Genomic DNA, 24,471 nt, shown 5'->3' with positions numbered 1-24,471 from the left:
CAATCAATGACAAGCCTTTCTTTGCACTTCTACCCTCTAGCCAGGGCCCAATCTCGTTGATAGGTACCCGCAAAAAGAAAGAAAATGTCCAGACCGCACCTCAACCTCGAGTTGCTGGTATGCAGCTGGCGTCTTATGTGATATTCCCTACAAATAACACAGTCCGGCTTCCGTCATCGTACCCACGATACCCTCTTTCACCCTGGCGGGAAATCACAGGAATCCAGATTTCAGGGCCCCCAGTGCTCACTTCACCCTCGATACTGGGAATCGGGACGCTGGAACAGTGGACGCCGCAACGGGATCCTCTTGCAGTCATTACGGATGCCGCCTATCTCTGATGACACTGTCGCAGTCCAGGCCGACGTGCACTAGCACTGCGTCCGTGAGTTGCTGCAAGCAAGTATCCGCACCCATTCCATCCGCACAACAACGGGGGGGGGGGGTAGCTATCTCTCCACCGCGCTGCGACCTCCCGTCGTCGACATCGACTCAAGAGTCAAACCCACATCCACCCACTCACTGCTTGGTGGAGAGAGGCATGGTGGAGAGCGCGATGAGCCTAGCGAGGTCTATTTCATTTTCAACTTCTCATCAACCCATACCCATACACCCAGGGCCAGCACCTTGGCGTCCGTGTCGGTGTCTCCAGAGTCCCAGAGTCAGTGCAGAGAGGCTCATCTGCCCACGCTGTCAAGGGTCGTTGCAAACTCGCGCCTTCTCCGCCTTGTCTTGTCAGACGACCAGCACCTGAATCGCCGCGCATTAGAATCGTCGTGAAGAAGGTTTAGCACCATGCCTCATCAGTAAATGATCACAGCCGATGATAGTAGTTTGACAAACGCAACGGGCACTGTTGCTAGTGTACTTGGTGCATCTGACGAGACCCGCATCGCATTCGCACGAGTCTAGCCCAGTGGAATGCCCAGACATCGGGTTCCCGCTCATAGTTATCGCATTTCGTGATTATCCCCCTTGCGCTCCGCCGCTCGCATAGAAGACGACGTGAGCACTGAGTCGTTGTCGTTTCTCATGCTAGGACTCTGGAGTCTGCGGATATGGATTTTGACAACAAGTCATCAGGACAGCCGGCGGGGATATCGGAGAGTGGGACGGTACGAGACGAAACGAAATGAGATGGGCGCAAAGTCGAGCTATCGAGCTTCGTCCACTCCGAAGCCGTCGCTCTCACCGTCAATGTCACGACGACCAGCCTCCAAAGCCACCCTCCAAAGCCACCCCGAGCCACGTTGCAGAACGGTAGAACCTGGAGCTTGGCGACAAGGCTGTTTGTTGTTCTGGTTCACTGGTGAGCTCAGAGCTCAGAGCTCCAAACTTAGAGCTGAGACCGAGGAATGCGAACTCGGAATGAGTGTCTGTTCCCACGCCCACAGACTGGATCCAGGGCCACGGTTCGTAAAATAACGTTCAGTGACACGGAGCGCGGTGAGGTGTGCAAGCTTGTTGCGACGTCTCACAAGGCTCAGGCGCAGGGACTTTTTGGCCTCCCGCTCGTCGGATACTAAGGTTAGATGCTCCGTAGTGTAGATAGACAGTTGGCGGCGGGCGAATAGATGAGACCGGCCGATGCAATTCATTTCAAAAGTCAGATTGCCTTAGTGGGCGGGTACTCGGTGGTATGGTAAGGGTAGGCAATTTGATGAAAAACAATAACAGTAAGGCAGAGGCTGCTGCAGAGGCCGTCAAGGTTGACCGTCGTCGTGATCAATGGTGGCAGTGTTCGCAGAGGGTCCCGCTACAGGCAAGGTACTGTATCCGTAGGCTGTTTAACTGTATGCGTACTCCATACATCGAAGTTTCCAGGTTGGAGGAGCAATTCGTTGACCGCTCGACTGGGGTGATGCTCGTTGGTCGGGACGACTCGTATATCCGTGTCCGAGGAGCTGGAAGGGTTCAGTGAAGTCTGTGAAGGGGGGAACGTCCCGACTGGACCGGTGACCTGGGATGGTGTGGGATACGTACCTAGGTGCCTTCTCACCGTTCGGATGCCACCTTACCTAATATCGTCCGATCGGCACATTCAGCCTGGGCTCCCCTGTCGGTGCCTGGGAAGTGACATGTGCCCCGCTCTTTCCAGTCCCTTTTAGACATTTAGTAAATACACTGGATAGTAGCATATAATCCACTTGGAAGATGGGAAGCCGTTTCTCCACCCTCCTTTTACGCATACATGAATACGCAGTATGGATCTGGACCCTCCACACCTCACATCCAAAACTGCCTAAACCCAATCCAATGTAGGTACGCGAACAACACACCAAAGCTCGGCACTGGCACCCAAAAGTGCCCACGGCGTTGCAACGGTGCCGGGGGAGAGACCGAGTGAGGACCTCAGAGCGGCTGAGACTCCCCGTCGCGGACGACCATCGAAACGGAGCAGGCCCGCTGACGACCGAATACCACTCTGGTTCCTTCCGGAGAGGTGGGCGGACAAAGTTGCAACGAAGCCAAGGACCAAGACTCGAAAGAGGCACACACGCACCGAAAGGGACAGATGCTCAGGGAGAAAGAGGACAGAATGGTACGTCAGTGGTAAGACGATGGCCCTGCCGAGCGGAGGCTCTTACAAGATACCCGTCCCCCCGGGCCTCGGCCCTCGAGTCCTTTGATTTGATTTCTAGATCGCACCATCTCCGGATCCCGCGCATCTGAAGCATCGGCAGACGTCTGCTAGGTGCCTCGCGTCATGTCCGCCGTGCCGTGCCCACCGCAGTCCATGGCCAGATTCTATTCTTCCATGATCCATCCCATGGCGGGCGGCATGGCCCCGGTCTTGACTTCGGCTTCTAGTGGACGGAATCACGGGTACGCATCGAGAGCCTCCATGAGTCTAGGGATCATACGGACCAACGCGGACTACGGACAAATTCGCAAACTCATTAGCTTGACACTGTCCGCGATGGGACCACCATCATCCATGACCTTGAATTATCGTGGCCGATACCGCCATGCACGACAGAATCTTCTTCCAAGGGAACCCACCCTTTTTTTCTGCTTCAGTATCAGCGTGCCAGGCAAGCCTTTGATTGCAAGCTTGTCAATGTCGTCTGCTTGCGAGATATCCGCACCATGATGCAGCAGGGGCCTTTTTGGAATTGCCTCATTTGGTTTGGTCGCTGCCCACAACAAACCCCCGTGCCAAATCTTCCACTGCTCAGAAGCCTTCCTTGAATCCTGGAAGCTGGCACTGGCAGACAATGATATCCGCACACACCGCAACTGCAAAACCCGGGCATGTCTTGGCAGCCATGGACCAGCAGCGATGCCCGTTTGCCAACTTGTCGTCAGGTCCCTGGGCTTTCATCTCGTCTCCGGCTTCATCGTCTCCACAAGCGCACGCACATCAACGGCTCCGTTCCAAGTCATGGGCTCACGCTTGAGCCAGTGCCAGGTAGTACCTTTGTCTTTGACGGTATCCATCGCCCGCATCTGCCATGGAAACTTGTTGTTGAAGACTTCAAAGTTCACGGACGCCAGATACCGTTGGTGGCATTCAGGGTGCCAAGCAGCGATTCAACGAAAAATCTCGCCCCCCTGCCCCCCTTCACTTCCTACGTCTTGGAAAAGTTGGGGATTCAGGACCGGCACTCGAAAGGCTTGTCGAGGGGAGCCCTGCTCTTACTGCAGCCGCACCAACCAACCCGCTTGACCTGCTCGTCCCGTCGCTGGTGTGACAAGCCATGCCGAGCAATCGGCCACCCGTCTGTCACCTGCAATTGACATGGCCTTGTCGCACAAAGTGGCGAGTTGGTGCTTTTTGCTCGAGGCCGGGAAACTCTGTCATCGCACGGCCGCTAGTGCTCGCCGACCTTGAGAAGACGACGCATCCCGGGACCTCCCTGTCCAACGGTTTTCAAGCCTGCTTGCCTCGAATCTTGACCGAATATCTCGAGTCCTCGTTGGTCAGATGCGCATCAAGGCCGCCCACAACTCAGACCGAGTTTCTCCCATCGACCTAATGCAAGTCCATCGCCGTGGCGAAGACCACAGCCACGCGTATTGTGCGCGGTCGGGCGCGGGCACAAATGCAGTTGCACATGGTCGAATCCTGCAACTTCTAGACATGCAAAGGCTTGCGCAACAGCGATGCTAGCAGCTTAGCAGCCTCGGTGATGAAAAGTTGTAACTTCAGCTCCACTTGACTTGGCTTCTAATCACCGTGGAGACACATGACTCTGGGGTGAGTGGAAGACTCTGAGACTTCTGAGGGCAACCTTCGTCACCGCAAGGGGCACTGGAACCGAGGGCCTTGACTTCGAATGGCAGGTAAAGGCGAGTCCAATACGACTGCAACCCTCGAAACCTATTCATAGCCACCCAAGGTCCACAGTGCCGAGGGTGACGAGAATGGGCTCAGCGGACCGGTCACCGACGAGCAGAGTTGGGGAGAGAAACCTGCGTTAGCCTTAACGGCGCGGATCGCGATCCATGCCATGTCCTCTTCAGCCCATGTTGTTCGCCCATGCTGCCTGTCACCGAGCATCGACAGCAGCGCCGCCGCACGCGTGCGCACCTGTCTCGAGTTCTAGACGCAATACAACACCAAATTATCCGCACCCACCACATTCGGCCTTTGCTTGAAGAGCCTCAGAATCGCCAATGCCCGGCCCTGGTCACCGGCCCCCGGTGCTGTCTCTGGCGGCACAGGCGTGTTCACATGGCCGCTCTCCGAAACTGCATCTATTTCCGCCGCCGAAGCGGCTACCTGCTCGTGGCTGCGGCTCTCCGTCGACTTGACACAGACCAACGATTGCTCCACGAAGGGCGGGTGACGGTGGATCTGATGCTATTTTCTGCTTGTACGCATCGAATAGAGTGAGTGCAAGCAGGCAATGCAGGTTGAGGTTACGATCCTCCCAAGAGTCTTGAAAGACATTTCGCGTTGTACAAACGGACCCGACGACGGCTTCGAGGCTATCACCGGGTAATCGCTGTTAGTCGGGCGGCGGCCAGCGTCTGCGGTGTGACTCGAGTGGCCACAGCCGCAGCCGCAGCAGCCGCATCCTGGAGTGTGGCTGCTGTCTGGTCTGCCGTCTTAGGCCCCTTTGGCTTATACACGCCCTAAGTTCCTAACTGCAGCACTGCTTATTTGTTTGGACGAGGCGGCGGGATATCGAAGCCGGGAAAGCAAAGGGGAAATAAGCAAGTTGTCCCGGACATGCAAATGCAGTATCCATGCCTGCGTACGGATCACACAAACACAGGCACAAACTCCTTGTTTTGCAGATCGCGGGTCAGACAAGAGTTGCGTTGCGCTGCGTTGGTTCAGCCAGTGTCATCTCGTACGGACGTACGTACGAACCAACCAACTGTACTGAAATGCCGTTCTCCAATTTGCCCGTTGTCGAGGAGGCAATCAGAATCAATCTTGCATCTCCGCACACTAACTTCAAGCCACTAGCTTTTCTGTTTTCTTTCCCTCCTCCCTCCTCACTCCAAGGCGTCGTCACTCCTTGCTAGCGCATTGGGCATCCTAGGATTCTTCTGCAGTTTGATGCCGGCTTTGAGTACCGGCTGCATCCACTGTATGTCAGACAGGTCGGGTTGGCAGGTCCAACGACAACGATAGATGAGCCGAGACTCGAGACTCGAACGAGATTATCGACAGTCCCTGACTGACGCGGACTGCAATCAGCATGCGCCTGCAATCCCAAGGCATGGCAACTGAGACACGCCAAAAGTCCCGCCTCGCTGGATCAAGGTGGATTGGAGATTTGCCAAGACTCTTGGAGGGTGAAGGTGACGGGCAACACGCAGGTACGCCAGTTAGCGTACTGGGAGCCACACGCATGCCGGGGTTGCTGTCGAATGGGCAAGTTGTAACGAAAGAGATTCGCGCGCGCGCGCGTCTGCAGGGGGGCGTGGAATGGCAAGTTTGGACGAAGTGCTCGCTGGACCATGGCCCCACGGTTGCCGCGCTGTCGGAACCTCTTGGATCTCCCTAGCGCGTCTGGCTGGCGATTCAGAGATCTCTGGGAAGCAGAACCAGGTACTCCCTGACAGGCCTTTGTGTCAAGTTGATGGCCCGACGGGGCGCCGGTAGATTTGGCGCCCTTCTGTCTTTCCCACCAGCTCCCTGCTACACCGAATACGCCCAGCCGTCTTCTGGTTCGACTCAGGTACCTTGGACTTGAGCAACGGGACTTCGGGTAGCCCGCGAACAGCTGTTGTAACGGCTGGCGAGTGGCTTGCAGACCTGCCAAGTTGTGTACCGAGCGAGTCCCTCTTCGGATTTGCCTACGATCAGTATCAACGGCAGCCCGATCTTGAAGCAAGTCACCCTGTCCTGGTCGGTGGTGGAGTTGTGGTGGTATGTCTTGCCTCTGTCTCTCATGCCTTGGCTTCCTCGGAAAGTTGCACGCTACCCATGCGACAGAGTAGGTAATTCAATCGGGTTCTCTGTATTACTACGGCCAGACGTACAGACAGCCGTCCCAACCAACAAACAGTCAGCCTGCAGGGCGAGGCTCGCAAGCAAAGCAGGGAAAGCAACAAGCAGTAGCATGCATTGACGGATGTAGCGTCCGCGAACGCTCCCGTGTCTCATGGATGGGCCTGATGGACCTTGATGAGCCTGATACCTGACGCCCATCACCCGTTCCTCTCATCTTGGAGCTGTTCTTTGGGATCAACACAGGCATGGCACCAGTCCCCAACCTGGTCGGAACAACATTTTGAGCAAAGTTTGGGAAACGACATGCACATCAAAGTCCACCACGATTGCTCCTGTCAAATGGACTTGTCGTCTCTTCTCCTGCAATGCGTGCAGCAGTGCCGGAAAGAAGTCCACGGGTGGCGTTCCTGTATGGCAGGGCACGCCGCACACGGACGGCCGTCGCGGAGATGGATTCCCACTCTTCTGCGCGACGAAATTGGACAGGACCCGGCGACCGCACGACACGATCCACACACCCGTGGGTTGGCCCAGCCCACACGCAGCATCGCTCTCTTGCGCTTGGCCCCATGGGTTGGGTTGCTGTCGGTTTGCTGTCCCGATGACGAGAGCAAAGGCCCCCGGGGCCCGGGGCAAGCCTTAGCCAAGGCAAGGGCAAGGTGAGGCGAGACGAGGCGACGCGTCCGAGAGTCAGAGACTCGAGAGAAGGGAAGTGAAAGGACCGGGCCATCATGAGATTTCCAAGAAGAAAACACACCGACAAAAAAGCAACAGAGTGACAACCGACATGTTTTTTTTTGGTGTTACGTCTGTGGCCACTGTGCCCCATTTTTCGCTTTCTCACTTGGTTCCTGGTGTGAGAAGCTGGTCAATTGGTCATGCTGGATGTCACTTCGGACGGGTGGTAACTCTTATGAAGCAAGACCATTCTTGTTGTTCGTTCATCTCACCATTTTAATTTTCAAATGTCTGAATTCCAGATGGCAGCAGGCCTCCCTCGGTCTGAAGATCCTGCGACCGAGGACATCCCCGAGCGGCAGAGAGTTTGGCATAACCAGGCCCCCGACACCACCGACAACGCCGCGCCGCCGAGTCCGGATCTTGTCATTTTGACTTTGGGGGTCCATCCTTACAGATATTCTACACGTATGGTACGGGATAGATGGGCTAGGCATTTTTCCGTATAACGATTGTAGACTTTGGTGACGTGAGAGGCATCAAACGGTACGCTAGTGTGTAGGTTGTAGCTAGTCCCTCTCGCTTTCCGCACCGAGTATAGTCTCGCCTTGTCTCGTGATGTCTCTCTCTGTGTCTTTTACTCATCACCAGCACGCACCGATTCCTGCATCATAGTCGTCACGCATGGCAGCCGCGGAGGAACGAGACGAAGCGGATGCGATGATGCGAAAGTGGGATCCCCTAATTCCCCATCCCCATCACCAGCATGTAAGGCACATCGCTCCCCCCACACCCTGCTTCGCTCACTCGCATCACTCCGCGGGGGGAACGAAAGAAGATGATGGCTGGCTGGCTGCTCTGGCACTCTGGCAGGCCTGGCTTGATGAGGGGCCTACGATCACCCGTCCGTCGTCGTCGCCGCCGCCGCCGCCGCCCCCTGTCCGGATGACGAGGAAGATCCCTTTTTTTTTTTTTTTTTTGGTGACGTGCGTCGATTTGTCTGCTCTTCGAGTCTCTTCCCGCACCCAGCCAGCCAGCCCAGCCCAATGCTGATGTGAACGACCAACGACTTACCCCGGTCCGCAAGCGTACCCCGGCATAGGATGAAACCACGGTTCGTATGCCCTTCCCCTCCACCCTCCCCCTGGCCGGAGGATGCCAGATGGAAGCCTTCTACGGCCAAATCTGAGCACGGACATTTAGCAGCAGTAGTCGCAGCAGCAGGTAGTTGTTGTCTTGTCTGCGGTGTGTGCTGCACGCAAGGCAACGCAGCTTCAGCGCATGAGGAGTGCAGTGCAGTGCATCCAGCGGAAGGAGGATCATGAAGTGTTGTGTGTTAGTTCCACGCCCCCCTATTGAAGGTCAAGTGGACGATTGTTGCTGCTGGCGAGAAGTGAGTAAAAACCCCGACGGCGACGGCGCCTATGTAATGTGCGTATGACTTGTATGTAGGCATGTATGTATTTATGTGTGTATGTATGCGTGCGTGTGTATAGGGGTGTGTGTGATGGATTTCCCTCCGATGAAGGAACGTTTCTGGTTCGTTGGTTCCTGGAGAACTGAGAGATCTTCACTGCTCATTACCATATCCTATCGTTCTAGGCTCGGTCGGTCAGCCTCCTTGTGTTTGGGTGTGTGTGTTCCGAGCTCAGTTCTCTCCGTTCTCACTTCTCTCTCTCCCCGCTCACGATGCAAGGGGGAAGTGGATGGGCACGGTACGCAAACTTGAAGAGAAAGAGCATAACTCGACGGCGTCTCATTTCTGAACATTGCGGGGAGAGAGTAAGAGGGAATGAGTGATGTTTGGTTTAGGGGGTATGGATAGATGAACCACGCATATGCCGTCATTGTCACCCGAAGCGTAGTAAAGCAGAAGAGCCAAAAGAAGAGTTGCAGTGGTTGACTGCTTCTTGTTTACCCGTACCCCGTATCCCTTTCCTCCTGTTCTGAGGGTAATTGCAAAACTTTTCGGCACACGAGTGATTGGTCCTTGCATGAACTTGTCTCTCTTGACTGTCTGTGTGTACGGATAGAGACAGGACAGAACCAGACACGGCTCAACTTTTTCTTTGAGATGATCGGCAGGTTCGGTAGCTTGTTGGAAATGTGGAAATCGTTCCCGAGGCAAGTGTGTGAGAGCCTCACACGAACGGTATTGTAGACTAGATGGCAGAGGGAGGGCCCAGCGAATTCAGGTACCGAGACACCACACCACAGACACAAGTGCCATCATCCATGGCAAGGCAAGCAGGCAGCTTTGGATCATGGATGGATGGATGGAGTGATGGAGTGGCTACACCGTGACCCCACCACGAAATGGTCGGGAAGCATCGCGCGCACCATTTCTCTCCCCCCAAGATTACTCCTCCAAGACCACCAAGAGGTAAGACGAAAGGGAAAAAAGCTCGCAGGAAGAATGAGCCCTTTCAGCCTACGGCTCGTTCGGGCAGCTTTCCAACCTGACCTGACCTTACCCAGCACCAGTGCGGCACCACCATATCGACGCATCGCATCATTCGCTGCAACGCTACCGCTCTTTTCTTAGCTTTCGCTTCTCATGCTACCCTTGCTTGGAACCCCGGTACGAAGTATACGCAGCAGCTCTCGTCGAATGCGGTGCCTCTTCTCGGGATTCCCTGACGGAACAACACGCACACACACGTTCACAAAATCACACCAAAGAGTACTTTCCAAAACTCTCGGCATATACCTCACTGCAATACATACTCAACATAGTAAGATGAAGTACCTGACAAACCTGCTCGAATACACAAGCTGGAGAAAGAGCTTCCCGTTGTTCCTGGGGACCGGGTCGCCCATGTCAGCGGCCCTGACGCCCGTCGTTCGTAACTTCTCCCCACGTCCACCACGGCATTGACGAGCGTGGCACCTCTTCAGCCTGGCATAGATTGGAAATGACCGGGACTTTTCATCACCAGCTAAGCTAAGCTAAGCTAGCTAGCCTAGTATCCGACTTTCAAACACAGCTTCTCTCTCTCGTTGCTTTCTTCTTCACTGTCTCTCTTGGTCCGATCGAATCATAATGCACGTGGAGATTGGAATCTCGCGGACGTGCCGGACAAGGCCCGCAGCGCCAGGTCAGGCACCCCCCCTCTCTCCCCGGAGACTTCAATATCCCAAGTGCCGTGCTGTCAGAAGAGAAGCTACAGGAAAACTAATTAACCAGCTTTTCCGTTCGGTCACGTACATTTGACATATTACACCCACGCCGTAGACTAATCTGACCGCCTTCCTTTCCGCCGCCAAACTCGTTCGATTATTCCGGGGAGGGGTTTTGGCTCCAGCACGTCACCAAGGCGCGTTGGGTAACAACCTCAGTTTGCGTTTGCCCGTTGGCTCGTTAGCTTAGTTAGCTCTATCTCTCTTTTCCATCTAAATCTTTCGATAGCGGTAGTGCGCCGCGCCAAACCGTGAGCTTAAATCACGCCGCCTCATCACGCCAGGTCAGACACATTAATCACACAGACGGCGCATTCGTTGGAACACTTGGAAGCTCGTTTTCGTTGTTCTACGCGAGCACTAGAAGGCCGCTACCGCTACGTTGTAATCCACTTTTGCTCTTGCTCGAGACCACTAAGTTTCCTGCAACACGGCAACAGGGCGACTTAGTCAAGGGACCGATGTACACAAGATTGGAAGTGGACCGCAGCCAAAGTATCCGTACCCGGTGACAGCCTCTGGCAGACGGGCTCGCTCCCAGTCTCTCGCCTGTATGTTCTTGAGTGGAGAATCATGGCAACTGGCATTGAGGGACTGCGGGCTTCGAGAAACCGCATCTCTCCTCCCCTAGGCCCTGGTAAGGAGAGAGAGAAAGAGAGAGAAAGGGCACTCTGGAGTCTGTGAACATGCTTTTTCTCACTGCTGTGGGGAGGTTTGGCTTTCCGCTCATCCCATACTTAAGAGCCACGAAGATAGGTTAGTGTAAGGAGTAACTTGCGTGCGTTGCGGCGCGTTGTGTTCTCTGTACGCAACGTGCAGGACCAAAGGACATGCGCGTTCACTGTTTCTGCCCTCTTCTAAAACATGGCTGTACAGCAAGCGCGGCCCCAGATTCGGTCCAGATTTGGGAATACTTTGGTTCACCTCCGAAATCAAAAAAAAGAAAAATCCCACATGGCTGACACGCCGCCGTTTTCTCCCCTAATTCCGCCTCGGAAGCGGACAAGTTCCCCGTCTCTCTTTTCCCCCTTTGCTCTCTCACTCTCCATGTGCCTCCTTGATTCTGCCTCGAGGGACGCTGTGCGCTGCGGATAGTTAAGGTTTGTGTGTGCGTATCTACGTGTGCCTGTTTCCGTTGAAAGTGTCTGTGTGTACCCTTACCACGGTGTATCTTCCACCGTTCGCTGTTGATGTAAGACTGGGCGGCGGCGGCGGCGGCGAAAAGAAGAGGTCTTGAACCGAGACGAGGAAGATCGACTTTGTTGGAGGATCTGCTCATTGTCCGTCCATCCCCTTGCCTCGCCAAAGGCAGTCTGCCGGGGTCGGGAGTCATCCGTCGCCCATCAACCCATCACCATGCCCATCGCTTCTGTGTCCGTACCCGTTACCCGTTACCGTACCCTGCCTTGCCTCTGTTCGGTTCTCCTCTCTGGCCGCCTCTTGCTCCAGTCCTCGACCCATTACCCATTGCTCTCCCCGTCGAAGAGGATATTGATGATCGAGGGTGTCCGTGAAGAGAGACAGATCGAGAGACAGGACCATCCACTCGCCGGTCAATTACCAACTAAGTTGCCGCCGTCAGTCAACACACAGACATGCGCCAATCTTCCAAGAGTCTACCTATACGGCGTCTGCTCGTTACTGCGCTGTATCTCGCGAAAGCGCTCGCTGTCTCTCTGAGTCTCTCTCTCGTCCGGCCCCCTGCAACTACACTAGCACACTACCGCGATCCTTGTTCTCGCTCGCTCTCACCTCCACCCCACCAGATTTCCCGACCCTTCTTTTTCCTCGCGGCCGGCCAACTCAATAGACGCACACCTGGGGCTCTACCCTCCACTCCGTCCCGCTTCCCTTTGGGACGCCCTCCCCCGCAGCAGCCTTTCCTCAGGCCCTTTTTTGGTGTCCGCAGTGGGATGGGGACCAGAAAGCGAGCAGAGAGAGAAAGTGAACTGTGAGAGAAAGCCAGAGAGCTCCAGCAGTGACCGCACACACACCCACCCTCCTCATCGGCTCATCCACCTCCTCCGGCTCCCCCTTGATCGATGATCTTTTCCATTGGCCGTGGCCTCGGCCGGGCTTCTCGACAACGGTCATGCGTTCATCCGTGGAGTCGACACAGAGCTAATGTCACAGAGGATCCAATGAGCGTCATGCAGATATCCCAGCCGAGATGCCTCTTTCGCTCCTTGATTTCTTTTTTTTTTTTTCTTTCTTACTTTTCCCGAGCCGTCTTTTCGATTCTTTCTGTGTGCCGTCTTGCGTAAGTACGCAGTAATGTGTGTCAAGGGCTTGCGAGAGAGAGAGAGAGAGAGAGAGAGAGAGAGAGAGGCATGTGTGTATGATGTCGGGGCCTCGGAAGAGGAGGACCATCTGTCCCTGTGCAATATCGTGTGTATCCGTAACTTGTAAGTACACAGGGAGCCTTGAGGTGGTTTGTGATCCCCCTTCGCCTCGATGCGAGATCCATAGTATCATTATTTTTGGGGCCAAGCAGTCAAACCTTCGGCCGCGCCTTTCGGTGCCTGTGCCTGTGCCTCGCGCTTGTGCCCGTCTGGTACCTGAGCTTTTTTTCATGAACCCAGCTCCGGGTTCAGGTTCAGGTTCTTTTTTTGATCTCTCTGCGGCCGCTCCAAGCCAAGGGCCAAAAAAAAAAATGGAAAATGGGAACAGGCGCGGGAAAAGGGAGAGCCCCCGTTCAACCCTGTCTCATTCCCTCCTCTCCATTGCTCCAAAACCGCCCACCTGGTTCTGTACTGATTCAGGTGTCGACATCAGCCTGCCTATTCAGGCCTTCGCAGACAAGGTGACCCCGTTTCACCATGGGCTGCTCAACTCTGCTCAGCTGGCACGCCGCTGCAAGAAATCTGTCATCTCAATCTGGGATATCTCTCTTCTTTTGCCTTTCCCAACACGGGCCAAGGGTCAGGTATCTCGCTCACTCACACACACAGACATATTCCGTACTCTCTCTCTCTCTCTCTCTCTCTTTCTCTCGCTCGCGCTATGCCGTGCTGGGCTGAAAATGACGGAATGGTGTTGGGTAGGTTATGGGTTCCAGGACATTCAATGGCAGCACGGCATTAGCCATTCAGCCGAAAATCTTAAGGCCATGGGCTGTGGTGATATAGCTGCTACCATCGTCCGGTTCATCTGTCACCTCGCTTTGAGCGATCCTCCAGGCTCAGCCCAGGTCTTCTTCTCGAACACACAGGGTGGACACCGGAAGAGGAGGAGTAGGAGGGTACCACCGTGGGAACTTGGTAGTGCTTGGGAAGAAGACTGGACGTGGTGGACGAGAATATCCACACCCATACCACATTTGCACGCACATATGCATGTGGCTCAGCAGAGCAGCAGCATCAACAACAGCATCCCGCGACAAGAGCAACAGCTGGTATTAGCTGCCCACCCACGTTCGCGCGTGCCCCGACTGACTTGTTGATGCCAGGAACTGGTGCTGCTGCTGCTGCTGCTCTCCCAGACCACCTTACCCACCCCTCCCCCTACCCTACCCTACGGATCCATCCCCTACCCTGCAGTCCCCTTCCCTCCCCATCTGTCCATATCCACATGGACAAATCTACATCCACATCCACATCCCAAATATACACACCCACGTCCAAGCCGGGGGCCTGGGGCCTGGCGGCGGCGACGGCGGGCGGGCAAAGCTCGATGCCATGGCATGAGCTGCTGCTTGTGCTTCTACTTCTGCTTTCTCTGCTACGGATACTGCTGCTGCGGCTTTTCTCTCTTGAGTCGGCGAGCCTTAAACCATGCATCGGGTCCCTTTTTCAACCATCTCATGCTCCACTGCTACGGTACCTGAGTACCCTCTTCACCCCAGTCATCCTCGTCCTCCTCGACACCACCAGTCAGGTACCGAGTACTCTCGAACCCTCGTCGTTGAACCAGCCGTTGTTCCTCTCCCCCCCATCGTGGCCAGCTGCTGCTGGCTGCCCGTGCTGGCCCTGGCTCGAGTCCCAAGTCCTCCTGTCCGGATCCAGCCTCGACATTTCTCCGTGTGGATGGCCGTACCCTTCGGTATTAATTCCACCTCTGTCAAACTAAGAAGCAAGGGCTTCCTTACAAGACCGCCTTATTACAACCACGGGTATCCTTCAGACTTGCCATACATAACGGGGCCTGTCAGTTCCAGGCCCAGGAACGCCTCCCAGTCGATCGACCCCGCCATACTATCAGTTGGCACACCCTCAAATTTATACAATATATGATCGATCCTACCTCGTGGGACCTGGGGTAGCCAAGTCCTCTTTCCCTTTTTCAACATCTTCTCTTCCTTTGCCCAAAACGACTTGACGCATCAACGCATCATCCTCTCTCTATATCTATACATCACTCTCACTCTTACACTCTCTCTTTTGATTAACTTGTTAAGAATCATCTCGGGACGGACCCAACTCCAAGGCCAGACACCTTGACCTTCCGACATCAACCTTACCTTGAATCATCAACATAGAGTGCTGTTATATTACCACTATCGGTTGCTTTTGTCGTACACCTTCTAGCTCATCTAGATCTCGACAAACATCGATAGCTTCCAACACAATCCCTCCAAACACTCCTTTCCCATCTGTCCTAGATTCAACCTCATCTTAGGACATTCTCTCCAGAGAAGCCCAGATCGTCCTTGTACCAGCTCGAAACAAGACCACGACCTCATAAACCGAAACCAACACACCTGTCCCAATGCTTGTTACCAGGCAGTTTGACACCACCGAGCAGAGCCAGTGGTCCTACAGCAAATTTGAGACTCCCCTCCACAAGGCCCCTACCACTCCTCCACGCATGTCGAACCAGTTCGAAGCTCCGTTGCCCACGCCTCCCGAGTGGCAAGGGCAGCAGTACTCTTACCTCCCAGGGCCGGAAAACAACGTCTTCTCCCAAGCATACGGAGCTGGCAATGAGACTTCGGATGCGTCGCAACCTCGCACAGCAACCGGCGCCCCTGCACAAGTAGAGATCCAGACGAAGCAAGAGCCCGGTCTGGACAACCGTGGAACAGCAGACCCCCTTGGACTTCGTCAAGTGAAGCAACCCACTCCGGAAGACGAGCCTGAGGACAGACAGCAGCAGCAACAACAGCAGGAACAGCGACAGGCATCGCAGTCCTTGGAGAAGACCGCAGAGCCGGTATCTCAGGAACCTACGGCGTCAACAGATATGCAGGGTCAGACAATGATGTCAAACCCGGCTTCATCAACAGAGCTCAGTGCCGATGCGTCTGCATCTCAGATGGACAATGACGAGGGTAGCTTGAGCAAGGACGAGGACGACGACGTGCTTGACGACGATGATATGCTCGACGATGGCGATGGAACCCCGCAGACGGCCGCAGAGCGGACAGCAGCCCGGAGGAAGATGAAGCGATTCCGGTAAGTTGAAGCAGGCATTAAGTATCATCAGCGGCATACTGACCAGGACGACAGTCTCACACACCAACAGACGAGATTCCTCATGAGTGAATTCGCCAAGCAGCCTCACCCTGATGCTGCCCACAGAGAACGCCTGTCGAGGGAGATCCCCGGCCTGAGCCCTCGCCAAGTACAAGTCTGGTTCCAGAACCGGTGAGTCTGCTCGCAACCCAACAAGCCATGAAGAGACAGTGGAACTAATCATGTTCATCAAACAGCCGTGCGAAGATTAAGCGTCTCACAGCCGATGACCGTGACCGCATGATCAAGATGCGCGCGGTTCCCGACGACTTTGACAATGTTCAGGCTCTTCACTCCCCCTACGGCGCGGTCCACGGTCTCAACACCCCCATGTCATCCCCCATGAACTTTGGAACACAGTCATACGCCGACCACATGATTCGTCCTTTGATGGTCGACGTCCGCAGGGCAGAGGGTGGCGAGGAGCACATGTCGTCTACGGGACTCAGCCCTGGATTTGGAAGCATCGGATTCACTCCCCCAGGAACCATGAGCAGCCCAGACATTCTCTCTCCCATGACGCCCAACTCGACTGGCGACCACCGCTACGGATACGGCAGCCACCTGTCTCCCATGGGCCCCGGCCCCCGAACTTCAAACCCTTTTGCGCGACAGGGCGCCCTCGAGAACTCCATGTCCATGCACCGCGGCCAGCCGAGCCGACCTCTTCAACCTCTCCAGCTCCGGGAGACCATGAACCGCTCAAGGTCGGACCTCAACTCTCCTCTCCGCTCCAGCATGTCCTGGAAGGGCGACGCCATCGACTACAGCTCTTACCACCACGGAGCCGGCGGAAGCCCTCAGCTGAGTGGAAGACAGCAGTCGGTCTACCAGCCAGAGCAGATGAGCGGCCCCTCGAGCAGCGGCCTCCCGTACGAGTCAAGCTCATACTCAAGTATGTTCTTATTACCATCATCTCATAGAATCTCGTGTCACTAACCCTGATTGTAGGCAACAACTCACCTCCTGGCATGAACTACTCAAGCTTCCCCGGCGGGCCACCAAACCGCCTGCGCGCCCGCGCCTCATCAGGCACCCTCGGCCTCGACCTCCGCAACCAGTACCGCTCCGTCAGCTCCGTCCCACCCCCGGGCCACTCCCCAGCCCCTCGCGCCACCTCGGCCCAGTTCGCCTACACCTCCAGCCTGCCCTCGGCCCCCCTCACCGCGCCCGTCGACTTCTCCCTGCCCCGCACGCCCGGCGCCCGACCCGGCGGCGTCCAGGACTACTCGATGCCGCAGATGAGCGCGCCCATCGCGGCGCCCAACGACTTCTCGCAGGCCTTCCACGCCAGCATGAACACCTCCAGCTCGAGGACGCCCATGCGCGATACCTTTGGCGGCGGCGGCCCGATGCCGCCTCAGCACGCCCCTCACGGTGCCCACAATGGCGAGTACGCACAGCAACAGCAGCAGCAGCAACATCACCAAGAACAACAGCGCGGAGGAGACGAGTACGGACACGAATTCGGCGCGCTGAAGAGGAAGAGAAGCTTCTCTAGCGGATCGCCGGCCGGCCCTGGACCCGCACCCGGACCGCAGGCATACGGAAGCACTGCATAAAGAGAAAAGAAAGAAACAAAGAACGTAAAAAAAAAAAAAACACAAACCTCATATGGACCATACTTGGAAAGTTGGCCACACCCCCAAAGATACCCCAAGGCAAAGGAAGGGAGGAAGAGAGACAAGGGGACATTCGGAAACATTTGCTTTGGCTTTTTTGGGTCGGAAAATCTGATATTTACTGTTCTTAGAATAAGGGGTGTGCGAGCGCGCCGCTCCAACGACATGACTCTCCTGCGTTTGTTGATTTTGGTTTGGCCTTGTTTTGGTTGAGTTTTCACTTCTTGGGTTTCTTGTATGATGAGACGAAAGCTCACAATTTTCTGTCTTTTGGTCGTTGTTTTTTTCTCTTCTGCTCTATGCACATATTACTTTTTTGACAACTCCATATATCCCCAAATGACATACAAAAGGGACCTTTCTGTCTTTTACTGCAACTCCTCTCTCTCTCTCTCTCTCTGTCCCTTCCCTCTTGAGTGCTTCCCAGGGCTGAGTGTCAGGGTTTTTCTGTTGTCGAAATTTGTGCTCTATCAAAATACCCCCTCTCCAAACGTCAAAACGTATCTCAATGTGATTTTTTTCGGTTTCCGTTTTTCTTGAGTGTTACTTTTTTCAGATCAGGGAAAGTTTTTAGTATATACAAATACCACTTTTATTCTGTCCAAGACATGACGTGCCTCCAACTTGTGTACTGAACCAGTGGATGAGAACAAGCTAGCCCAAGTTGTGGCCCATCAGAGTGAACTGGGCCGCCATCACAACCTTGCATCAGGATTGAAGATCTTACAGGGGCTGGACTACCTTGAGAAACTGGATAGGTGGGGGGAGAGAGGGTGGTTTCAAGAAGAGGAGGGGAAGGAAAAAAGAAAATATCCCGAGACGGAAGAAAGAAGTGATGGGGCTACAGCTGTACCTTCGGTTAACGACAGAGAGAAGGTCATCCACTCCCTACCATCTCACCCTTACCGAGGATTTCCTTCTAAGGTTCATGTTTGTGATGGGTTACCGTGGGCTTTGCCTCATGTAACCCTGTACGTCTCGTTTCGTCTCGCCTCATCACGCCCTTGGATACTGAACCGAGGTCGGTCATAAGCTTAGCTACCTTACCACGTCCTCACCCAAACGCCCTTCCCAAAACACGACTTAGCAGCGAGGACTGAGGAGTAGCTCTCGAGATAAACGGTATGCCGGGTGGTCATCAAGTGATCTGACTCTGTGAATCAAGGAAGTAGACCTCCATACCGAATGATTCCTCGACCTGCTTAACGCCAAAGTGCAGTGTAGTTTGCGTTGTTGCTGGTCACGAGTGGTTCCCTCCACCAATCTGCCCCCCCCCCCGGTTCCTCATCACCGGAAACTAGTTGCGATCCGGCCGAAAGCGTCCAAATGCTGCAACCTGGTTGGTCCCCGCCCGCGCGTCCGCTTCCTTCGCCGGCTCCATTCTCGGCGGTGCTGGTCCGGGCAAGGGGGGCGGGGGGATCACGGGATTTGGCAAGACGGAGGAGCTCGCCGGTTCTCCCCCACAATGCTACTCTTTTCTTTGCCTCTTGTTTTGTTTCCAAACTTGTTCTTCCTGGCACTACTCAGGTAGTGTACATACCAAGACGGTAGGTAGTGAGCATACTTTTTTGGTAGTTGTAGGATTCCCAAGCCCGAGCCGCCCCCCCCCCCCCATCTTGCCCCGCGCCGGGCCTACTGCAGCTTACCTTACCTACGAACTTAACCCGACCAGACGGAGGCCATCCAAGGCTACTTGGGGTCCTTTGAACAGAGCGATGAGACACTCAAGATCGAGGATACAACCTCGTAAGACCGGGAGGTAGTGGGTAATGCTACGCAATATGCTCAAGCTCCCTTCTAACGGAACAGGCCAAAGACGATGATTGAAGCTGTGCCATGGACCCAATGCCAGCAAGCTTTCTCGCCAAGGTCGCCTGTCTTTAGGCACTCTGACCGAGTCTTTCTCGCCCTTTATTATCCCCCACACACCCTCCTAGATTCACTACTCAAGCGGTCGAGATCGGCTTCGTCGGAGTCGGCTCGATTAAGCTTAAGCTCCAAGGGACTGAAGCCAAACGCGCGTGGTCTTTTCTGGGCGGTCACACCCCCCCTCCTTTTCACCCTTCCCGCGAAGCCATGCCTTCCGCCCGGAATGGCGGGAGTATCAGTGGCGAGGGACGATGCCGGTGTCATTCGTCTTTTCTCTGTCTCAAAACCGAGAGACGTACCGACAAGGCACGGCAGAGAAGTATACGCTACTTGCACACTCCGTCCTGTTTTGTTTTGGTTACTGGTCACCCTGTTGATGTGTACGCTTCCCCCTTGCTAACCTCTGCCGTGGCTGTCTGTGATCCAAGGGTCCAGCCATCAGACCATAGTCACCTCTTCTCAGTAGACCGGGTGTCACTGTGGCGGATACTTTTACGGCTAAGGACACAAAGTAGCAGCAGCTATTGTCTCTCTCCAGGTACTACCCCAAGCCGCGCTGCGGTATGGCAAAGATCCGCGGCCCTCTGAATCGTACCGTAAGCATCGGATCTGCCACGATACACATGCGACATTCTTGAATCGCGTGGTTATGGGCGATGAATATGTGAACTACTCTGCCCTGTGCTGTTCTTGTCTTGTCCCACTGGCCTTGTATCACTTGCGTGCTGAGGCGAAACCTCTGTGGAGTACAAGAGCGACATGTGGTTTCGACGTTGGGCAGCAGGCGGCAGGCCACTTCAAGAATGTCTTTAACATCAGGCTTCTAGTACTCTACCCGTATGATGGAGGCTGCAAGGAAAGAGAGACATTCTGCGGCAGCTACTTGCTATCGTAGCTCATTTGACAGCAGGGATACATGATCCGGGACCAAAGCAGGATTTGTGAGGGCAAAAAGGAGAAAAAGAAAGCATGAAACAAAAAAGGAAGGCGTTGCCCGGATCTGTTGTCTCGGCTGTTGACTCGCAATGTTATACCTGGTTCCGCACTCTGTACGTAGCAATTGCTTCAAGCCTTCCACAGAATCGCCCGGTGTGGGATTTCAACTCCTACCGGTGACAGATGACACAGACATAGTCCACTTGGACGGCAGGCAGGCGGCCGGCCAATGCCCCAAACCCCCAAGAGCTGGATAAATTACTGGAACGTGGTATCAAAGTTAAGCTCTAGCTACCCGAGGGATAGAGTATTAACCTTGTGCTACCCCATGGGAACGATGCCTGGATGGTACGGTATGTTGTGACCCCCGGATTTCCATACTTGTGGGGAGAACTGGCGGGCTGTACGTGGCGATGGTTGTCAGATCGACGGAGGGACTGCAGTAGATGCTAACTGACGTGTGGGTATAATCGGCTACATGGGGCCAAGTGAAAGTCAACCTTTGCCGAAGTAATACGGAGGTAGAGATGCGCAGGATATGCAAGAGGCCGCGATTGTCCAGGCCGACAGCTTCAATGTAGTTGAGGCGGGGAGGGGGGGCGTGTCTTCATCCAGGCTGGGCCAAGGCGATTAGTTCCCGAGGCGTCAGATCGGGCGACAGCTGGCCTTCGTTCAATCGCGAGTGGACGCTTGACTCGATGCGTGTATCCGGAGGCAGACGGCCGACGGCCGACAATAGAGAACCGGCCGCCACAGCATGATAGGTGGAGGACATAGGGCTCCGCGTGTGCCCAACCACACCATGGCTCTCGCTGCTCTGAGGCACCTCATTGTTCGATACGATGCGGGGTTCAAGCTCGGAGTGAAGCAAGGTGACTGCGTATTCGGTACCGAACCCTCTTGTTGACCCTGAAGAGATGTGATGATTGGGTCTCATGGTTGGGGGACGGAAATTCCTCATACCTTACCAGGCTGCCCTGCAGGAGACGGCCTATCGCGGAGGACGTTGCCGAGAGAACTTAAGGGGAGGGTCAGTGTGACCCCCCGGGTTCATGCCGTCGAAGGCCTCGAGTCCAAGGCGAGCCAATGGCGGAAGGTACTCGATATTGCAAGCTCTCGATGGCGGGGAGAGGTCAGTGAGCTGCCGGCCATGGCACGAGTCTGGTTTCCCGTTTGCCGCTAGAAAGAAACCCTCGAACGTTGATGGTTTCTCTCCGAGGTGTGAGCTTTTCACCGCATTGACCTCGGCCGAGACGGTATAGTAACGTAACATTAGGCCTAGTAGACACCGAGCGAGCCATGCAGGCTTCAATGCTTAATTCGATGAGGGAGTCAACATGAGAGGTGTAATCGAGCGAGCGGCTCAGGGTTGCCCGAACCACCAAACGTGGACTGTGGCTGACAGGCGACGGCTGAATCGGTTGCCTCCCAGCGTTGAACCCGACGCCAGGCGAAAGAGATGATGTGGGAGAGAAAGTAAAGAGGATGAAGAGTGCGGGATCGTGGGGTTGTAGAGGAGAGGTGTGGTGTGAGGCGCACTGACCACCGCCGCATCCTTAATTCCAACGTCCCGTCTCCGTTCCTGTCAATGACACGGCAGCGCCTTCTTCTCGTCGACCAAACAGACTACAGTCAAGATTCCCAACAAGCCAATGATCCTTAAAGGCACACCTGTCCGCAGGTTCCTCCCTCCCTCAGCAGAACCCATACTGACTTGCGAAGCGAGGACATGCCCAAACAACATCGGCTTTCGCATCAGGGAAACTGGAAGCCAATCACAGAGACCCCGACTGCCTAAACGGGCTTGCGGGGCGTGCTGGGCCGAGCGGACGCTGACCGCTCCTACTACCCAGAATCAATGTGTCAATCCCATTACTGACGTGCAAAGGCTGTCCAATTATTACCTTGGTTAGAGTCTACCGTTGTATCTGTGTGAGAAGACCCTGTATTCTTCCTTCGTTGACACGTTGCCGGGATACTCACTGTCCCTAGAGTTGAGTAGAACTGGACATGAAGCAGGGTCCGTCTATACACTAATCAACGCCAACTAAACACACATTGTAAGGTATTGGTATATACTTCAGCAGGGCAGCCTTTCGGCCGGTACGATGTCCAATAATCTGTATTGAACAGCGCATGTATGTGGAAAGAGGAAGTTGGTGGGCGTAGCCTCTGTTGGTTGTAAGTAGGTGGAAGAGCCGTCTGCACGATCCAGACCACCTTCGAAATCCCCCTTTCTGCCGTCGATATACTAACAGCGAGCAAGTGTTTTTGGGTATTAACTAATCAAGCATTATGATCTTTCTCTACTACTCTTCGATCTTGAATCACATCGTCGCTGACATTCAATCAGCCGTCGCAGCGTGCCCTCCTCTCCTCGTCGTCTTTCCCGCGCTCTGCACACTCCGAGACTGTCCCATCTCCGCCACGTCTTCCCGACTTCTCCCCGGTTCCTCCGCCGACGCAAAGATGCCATCGCCGTTCCCCGATGCCTGCCTACTACCACGACCCTCCTCCCCATCATTATCATAATCAGACACCCGCGTCCCGTCCGAATCATCACCCGAGTCCCCGCCCCCAGGAACTCCACCAATACCCTCCATAGTAAAAGGCGACGCCGTCGCCTCGTCGAGCGCGCCCAGCTCCTCGGGCGAGAACCAACGCGGCAGAAGCCATGCGCGGATTGGAATAAGCAGCATAATGAAAACGGGGAAGCCCACGGCGGCGACGGTCTGCGTGATGGCGAACGTGGCGCCGAACCCGACGAGCTCGATGGCCACAAACTCCCAGATGGCGCGGCGCCGGTGGATCTGCTTCAGGGGGTGACCTGGCGGCGTCAGGTTCTTGTCGCGCAGGAGGAAGAGGATCTTGAGGGTGATGCCGTTCCCTTCGAGGGCCTGTACGCCCATGACGAAGAAGAGCCCTGCCAGGACGCCGTGCGGGATGAGGTGGAGGACGACCAGCAGGGGACCCGTCATCGTGCCCAGAGTCAGGAGGCCCTGGGCTAGGTTGGAGACGCGCTGTTCTACCACGTGCGATGCCTTTGTCACGTAGCTGCCCTTGAACTCGCCCTTTTCGTCCGTCTCGGGTTCTGATTTGCTGACTGTTAGGGAGTCGGTGTGGAACGGGGCTTGCGGGATGAGGCCGTTGGGGAACGGCAGGCCGAGGATGCCCGCTACGCCCGTGGTGAGGCCGAGCAAGAAGAGGTCCCAGTGGAACCCAGCCGGCTTCTTGAGCGGAAACTCGGTTCCTTGTGCGATGAGAGAAGATACTGCAAGCTCATATTAGTTTAAAGAAGCCCTCGATTGGATGGGTCGAGTTTGTAGTCCTCACCATTATGGTCGAACCAAAACAGAATGGTCAAGAGGATAGCAAAGGGAATAGCCAGGAAAACATCCCCAACAGGGATGTTCCAAAAGTCCACAAGCCAACTCCTATCCGCCGTGGGCATGAAAGCAATACCAGTAGGCAGCACCTCCAAATCGACGGGCTCCATCCTGCCAATGTGCACAAACCCAGTAAAGAAGATGAGGGTGAGCGGGGTGCCGTAGTCTTTGAGGAAGACGCGCACGTGGTGGTGGAACAGGCTGCTGCCGCCGACGCCGGCGCAGACGTAGGCGACCATGAAGACGAGCAGGGCGGCGACGATGGAGAGGTAAAAGGGCTCGGCGTCGCCCAGCCTCTGGAGGACCTGGATGCCCTTTTGGAGGTAGATGAAGGCCACGTAGAAACCGAAGATGTCGCAGGGAAAGCGCGTGACGTAGCGAAGCCAGTTGCACGAGTTTGTGACGGCGAGAATCCAGTGGAAGACGAGAGACCACCTGCCCCCGTTGAATGTTCGTCAGTACATGATAAGGTGAGGTGGAAGGGAGGGGGGAAAGGGGGTTGGGCGAGACTCACAAGCCGATCCAGCACATGAATGCTAGGTAGTTTGTGCCGGTTGGCTCCATGATATCGTACACGGTGTAGTTGAAGACGGTGATGGGGCCTGTGACGCCGACAATGACCAGAGGCTGGCAGGCCAGTAGAGAGAAGACCACAGCCCCGAGAACGGAAGCTAGGAGGACCTCGTTGACTCCGTATGTCGATCCCGTGCTCGTAAACATGTCGAGGGAGAATGCCAAAGCGGGCAAGATGCTGCAAAAAGGTAAGCCGAGAGCCAACAAGCCTAGAATTGAGAGCGATTAGGGCAGTGAGAGCGATAAACATGTGAAACAACATGGCAAGATGGATTGTACACATAAGTCGTGTCTCCATCCTGGCATACGGCTGGCGAAACATCATGCTTGCCAAGAGGACAGAAGGATCAGAACCACAG

The 24,471-nt window shown here is 55.1% G+C and overlaps 5 protein-coding genes across 5 annotated transcripts; 3 read left to right on the top strand and 2 right to left on the bottom strand.

Annotated features, from left to right (window-relative positions):
* The first annotated feature begins 169 nt into the window (after positions 1-169).
* Positions 170-893, top strand: BDZ83DRAFT_467043 (uncharacterized protein). Its single transcript, XM_060503266.1, has one exon. The coding sequence runs from the start codon at positions 341-343 to the stop codon at positions 752-754; it is 414 nt and encodes a 137-aa protein (XP_060361295.1). The 5' UTR covers positions 170-340; the 3' UTR covers positions 755-893.
* Positions 894-6,540: 5,647 nt separating this feature from the next.
* Positions 6,541-7,511, bottom strand: BDZ83DRAFT_467036 (uncharacterized protein). The gene has a single exon (XM_060503265.1). The coding sequence runs from the start codon at positions 7,242-7,244 to the stop codon at positions 6,726-6,728; it is 519 nt and encodes a 172-aa protein (XP_060361294.1). The 5' UTR covers positions 7,245-7,511; the 3' UTR covers positions 6,541-6,725.
* A 4,226-nt stretch (positions 7,512-11,737) lies between these two features.
* BDZ83DRAFT_467003 (uncharacterized protein) lies at positions 11,738-12,325 on the top strand. The gene has a single exon (XM_060503264.1). It carries the CDS (start codon positions 11,869-11,871, stop codon positions 12,226-12,228), a length of 360 nt encoding a protein of 119 aa, XP_060361293.1. The 5' UTR covers positions 11,738-11,868; the 3' UTR covers positions 12,229-12,325.
* Positions 12,326-14,771: 2,446 nt separating this feature from the next.
* BDZ83DRAFT_466990 (uncharacterized protein) lies at positions 14,772-17,437 on the top strand. Its single transcript, XM_060503263.1, has 4 exons — positions 14,772-15,666; positions 15,721-15,858; positions 15,924-16,621; positions 16,678-17,437. Exons 1-4 carry the CDS (start codon positions 14,981-14,983, stop codon positions 17,286-17,288), a joined length of 2,133 nt encoding a protein of 710 aa, XP_060361292.1. The 5' UTR covers positions 14,772-14,980; the 3' UTR covers positions 17,289-17,437.
* A 5,061-nt stretch (positions 17,438-22,498) lies between these two features.
* BDZ83DRAFT_722250 (HCO3 transporter family-domain-containing protein) lies at positions 22,499-24,437 on the bottom strand (the record flags this gene model as incomplete). The annotated part of the gene is made up of 4 exons (XM_060512456.1): positions 22,499-23,424; positions 23,487-23,974; positions 24,054-24,290; positions 24,421-24,437. 4 exons carry the CDS (start codon positions 24,435-24,437, stop codon positions 22,499-22,501), a joined length of 1,668 nt encoding a protein of 555 aa, XP_060361291.1.
* Positions 24,438-24,471: the final 34 nt, after the last annotated feature.

The sequence above is a fragment of the Colletotrichum acutatum genome, assembly GCF_030867785.1.
Source record: "Colletotrichum acutatum strain CBS 112980 chromosome Unknown BDZ83scaffold_99, whole genome shotgun sequence".
Lineage (NCBI taxonomy): Eukaryota > Fungi > Ascomycota > Sordariomycetes > Glomerellales > Glomerellaceae > Colletotrichum > Colletotrichum acutatum.
The sequence above is the reverse complement of the archived record's forward strand: the minus strand, read 5'-3'. Positions and strand labels throughout refer to the sequence as shown.